Source organism: Dipodomys ordii, unplaced genomic scaffold (genome assembly GCF_000151885.1).
Source record: "Dipodomys ordii isolate 6190 unplaced genomic scaffold, Dord_2.0 Scaffold49, whole genome shotgun sequence".
Lineage (NCBI taxonomy): Eukaryota > Metazoa > Chordata > Mammalia > Rodentia > Heteromyidae > Dipodomys > Dipodomys ordii.
This window is the reverse complement of record NW_012267265.1, coordinates 3641905-3645762: the sequence shown is the minus strand read 5'-3', so window position 1 is coordinate 3645762 and position 3858 is coordinate 3641905. Positions and strand designations below refer to the sequence as shown.

The 3858-nt window shown below is 35.5% G+C and overlaps 1 protein-coding gene across 1 annotated transcript; it reads right to left on the bottom strand.

Annotated features, from left to right (window-relative positions):
* Positions 1-677: 677 nt before the first annotated feature.
* On the bottom strand, positions 678-2242 carry Ppbp (pro-platelet basic protein (chemokine (C-X-C motif) ligand 7)). The gene is made up of 4 exons (XM_013020152.1): positions 2059-2242; positions 1660-1786; positions 1417-1537; positions 678-1195 (listed from the first exon to the last, which is right to left on the bottom strand). Exons 1-3 carry the CDS (start codon positions 2183-2185, stop codon positions 1435-1437), a joined length of 357 nt encoding a protein of 118 aa, XP_012875606.1. The 5' UTR covers positions 2186-2242; the 3' UTR covers positions 678-1195; positions 1417-1434.
* Between the last annotated feature and the right edge of the window lie 1616 nt (positions 2243-3858).

Sequence of the window (3858 nt, the reverse complement as noted above, 5' to 3'; positions counted from 1 at the left end):
TGTGGAATGCTGGTTTTTAAAAAATCAAGAGAATTAAAGCTGTTTCTCCAACAAGTCTGTGGAAATTGACAATATATGACAATAAATTAATAACTACTTTTATTTCCATGCTAGTATTTTTATAGGAATACTACAGGTGTAAATTTTCTGGATTGGAAAGAATAGAGTTGTGTTGATTAAAGAAGCCTAATTAGTGGGCTAAATATGTAGTCACATGCTATAATCCCAGCTACTAGGGAGATGGGGGTAGAGATAAAGGAGAATAATGGTGCTTAGTCTGACCTGTACAAAAATATGAATGTTTGTCTGAAAAAATAGCTAAAGTAAAAAAGTGCTGAGGAAATGACTCAAGTGGTAGAGTGCTTGCCTAGTAACCTTGAAGCCTTGAGTTCAAAATCCAGTACCACCATTAAAAAAAAAAAACATAGTAGTACTAGCTAGAAAATATATTTCTCTTTGTACTTATTTTCAAGTCCAGTTCTAATAGTAAACTTGTAAGCAGGCAAACCTTCTACACAAAACATTTAATATCAAATGAAATCTATTGTTTCCATCCTTTTTTGCAAAAAATATAGAACTTAAAATATATCTATTCATGCTTTCTTCCATCATATATTTTTTCTCTACAAGTGTTAAGATATATACACTCTAAAGCCAATAACCACTGCTTGCAAGACTTAATTTCTACACTTTTATTATGTTTAATATTTGAAGTTTAAAATAAACTTTTAAGAGAATTCTCTAAAACAAGACGTTCTACTACTAAGTTACTGAAAAACCTCTAGGTGCCTAAATACATGAAACACATTTATAAGCAAGTATTCTATGCCACAATCTCTATCATTCCTATTGCTGTTAAACCACTGAAACCTGTTAATCAGCCTGGGCATAGGCAGCCTAAAAATAAAGTACAGAAAAAAACTTGTCACAAACATGTTTAGAAAGAAACTTTCAAATAAAGAAATACAAAATAGTACAATGTTGAGACAAGAATTATGGAGCAAACCATAAATTACAAGTTACAACTAAGCATGTTTTCATCTTTTCTGTCGTCACTTAAGTAGCCGTCTTAAAACAAAATACGATTTTTGAAACAGAATAGAAAAATAGATCCAAGTTTGCATACAATAAGAACAGGTGTCAAGGATAAATAAACACACTAGAAAAGGCATGACTTCAAAATTCTGCTCTTAAGATCAGAAAGTAAGGGCTGGGAAGGTGGCTCAGTGGTAGAGTGCATGCCTTGCAAGCAAGAAGCCCTGGGTTCGATTCCTCAGCACCACATAAACAGAAAAAGCCGGAAGTGGTGCTGTGGCTCCAGTGGTAGAGCACTAGCCTTGAGCTGAAGAGCTGAGGGACAGCGCCCAGACCCAGAGTTCAGGTCCCATGACCAGCAAAAAAAAAAAAAAAAAAAAGATCAGAAAGTAAGTAAATTTAAACAGCTGATTTATGACCTCTCAACATGTTTTGCAGCATTTTCTTGTTTGTAAGAACTTTTGGGTCCAGACAGAATTTCCTCCCATCCTTCAGAGTAGCTCTGCAGAAAAGAACAGAATCATCCCATTAGACTAGCAAAACAGATCTGTGAAGCTGGAGAAGATGATGTAGAAGGGATGGAGGTAAATGGCAATGAGTCCATAATACAGAATCAGGACTTACATCACTTGAACCTTGTCACAGTGGGGTCCTGGCTGGATCACCTCCACAGACTGGATCTTACTGAGATGAATTCCAGAGATGGTTTTCACACAGATGCAGCGCAGTTCCATGTACTCTTCAATGTCACCTATGGAAGAACGTATTAGTGACTGTGATCATTTCTCTGTTTCCTTATTTACAAGTCAGGAGTAATTATTCCTCTCCCATACATCTGTTAGGGATGTAACTGGCAAATCTTTAGTAACATGCCTAGCAGATTACCCAGCACATGTGAACAAACCACTAAACATAGCTTAGAGTTATTCTTGTAATGACTCCAGTTTCAGAAGCACTACGACCACCTCCCCCACCCCTCCAAATCCTCTCCACACATTTGCAGGGAAGCAGAGTTTTTGTTACCTTCATCGTATCCAAAGGTAGAGGGAACCAGCATGCTCAAGAACACAGAAAGCAGCAGCAACACATGTATGAGTTGAAGTGGGCTGACACTGGGACAGGAGGCACTGGCGTCAACTTTGTGTGTCATGATGGAGAACACTGAGCTAGTGTTGTTCCCAGAGCCAGAAGAACCTCAACGTGAGGGTGGCTGCTGTGTAGAAGTGTGAAGTACGTGGCTTTATATACTCTGCAGAAGTATTTGATATCCTTGCAATTCAACAGAAAGGAGGAAGAGGTAGGGATGGAGGAAGTGAGGCTATGTGGTGATATATCCCCTACAGAGTAGTCAATGTGTGCCCAACCCAGATAAACCAGACAGATCAAAATTCCTGCTAAATTAGTTGTAAAATGTATGCATCATTCCTACTCTCCCTTTTTCAATACTCATAGCTCTTACTGGTGTATAGCCACTCTACCTAGGGAGCTAGTGATTATATTGAAATGAAATAACCTGTACTATCTTTGTATAACCAAGTATTAATATCAACTTATGGGCTTCTTTCTGTCTTTTCAAATGAATTGTCTTTTGTAATTTCATCCAGAAAGCAGAAACAAACCTATCTTTCTTTTTTCTCTCTTTTTTCTTTTATTCTTTCCCTTTCTGTCCTGAGGATTGAACCCAGGGCTTTGTGCTTATTGGACAAGTACTTTAGCATCTTCTTTTTTTTTTCATCTTCTTAGATTATTATACTATTTTGTTGGTACAAGGAAACAAGGAGAGCATATAGTCAGTCATTTGCTATTTTTTATTTTTGTGATAGGGACTCATTCTGTAGCTTGATCTAGCCTCTAACTCAATTTTGCCACCACCTCTCAAGTACTGGAATTGTAAGTGAGTACTCTCACAATTCCAGTATTATTTTAAAAAACTGCATCTTGTCACAAAAAAGTCATTAGCAAGATTCAGTGGAAGTTCTATTTAGTTTCCTTTTGTTAAAATGTCCTAAGCCTCTTAGTCAGCATTGACATCAAACATATTTTTACTCATTTCTATTTAGTCAAGTAATATGAATTGAGTATTATGTGACAGACATTATAGCATTCTTCTCTGACTTACTCATTTAACTATTTCTTTTTCAAAAGCAAGACCTAAAATATTTAGCCAAAGCAATGACATATAAATCACTATTACTATTAACTTGTATTTCTGTCATTTGCATAATTTTCTTCTACTTTCATAATAAAAAAGCACAGATGACACTACACAAAAATAGGTAAACTACTACTTTAAAATCAGTCATTACATTAAATTTAGTTACCTTATGCAAAATAGTGGCTTCAATAAAAGCTGAAAGTAGAAGAAACAAATGTAAAAGGTTCTTCGGTTTTAAAATAACTTGACAACATTTCTTTAGAATCTTCTATTTTCATCCTTTATTGTGGTAAGTTAGTTTACCTCTTTTTCCCTCTTTAAGTTGCCTTATAAAATGCTAGTCACTGAGGAAACAAGTAGGTTTTCCTAACATATCTGTTAGCTCTTTAAAATAAAATATTAGAGACGTTGGAGGATCATTATCCATTAAAATTAAGACCTATATGAATGTTACATTAGAGTATTTTGAAGTGGTATTTCTCATGTCCATCCTCTAAATATAGGAAGTAAGCATTTGGTATAGAAGTTCCTGGGGTAAGTAACATTTGGGCTTTGTTAGTTAAAGGATGTTGGTGAATAAAAAGAGTTTTATAAGTACTGACACAAAATTGGTTTCCTGTATAGCTCTGAGCTGGTAAGAATTGTTTCTGACCCCAATCACTCTATTT

Coding starts and splice junctions, on each gene's coding strand:
- Ppbp (XM_013020152.1), bottom strand. CDS start 2,185: ATGACACACAAAGTTGACGCCAGTGCCTCCTGTCCCAGTGTCAGCCCA. Junction 1,787..2,058: donor TACCTTTGGATACGATGAAG/GTAACAAAAACT, acceptor GTTCTTCCATAG/GTGACATTGAAGAGTACATG. Junction 1,538..1,659: donor TGTGACAAGGTTCAAGTGAT/GTAAGTCCTGAT, acceptor TCTTTTCTGCAG/AGCTACTCTGAAGGATGGGA.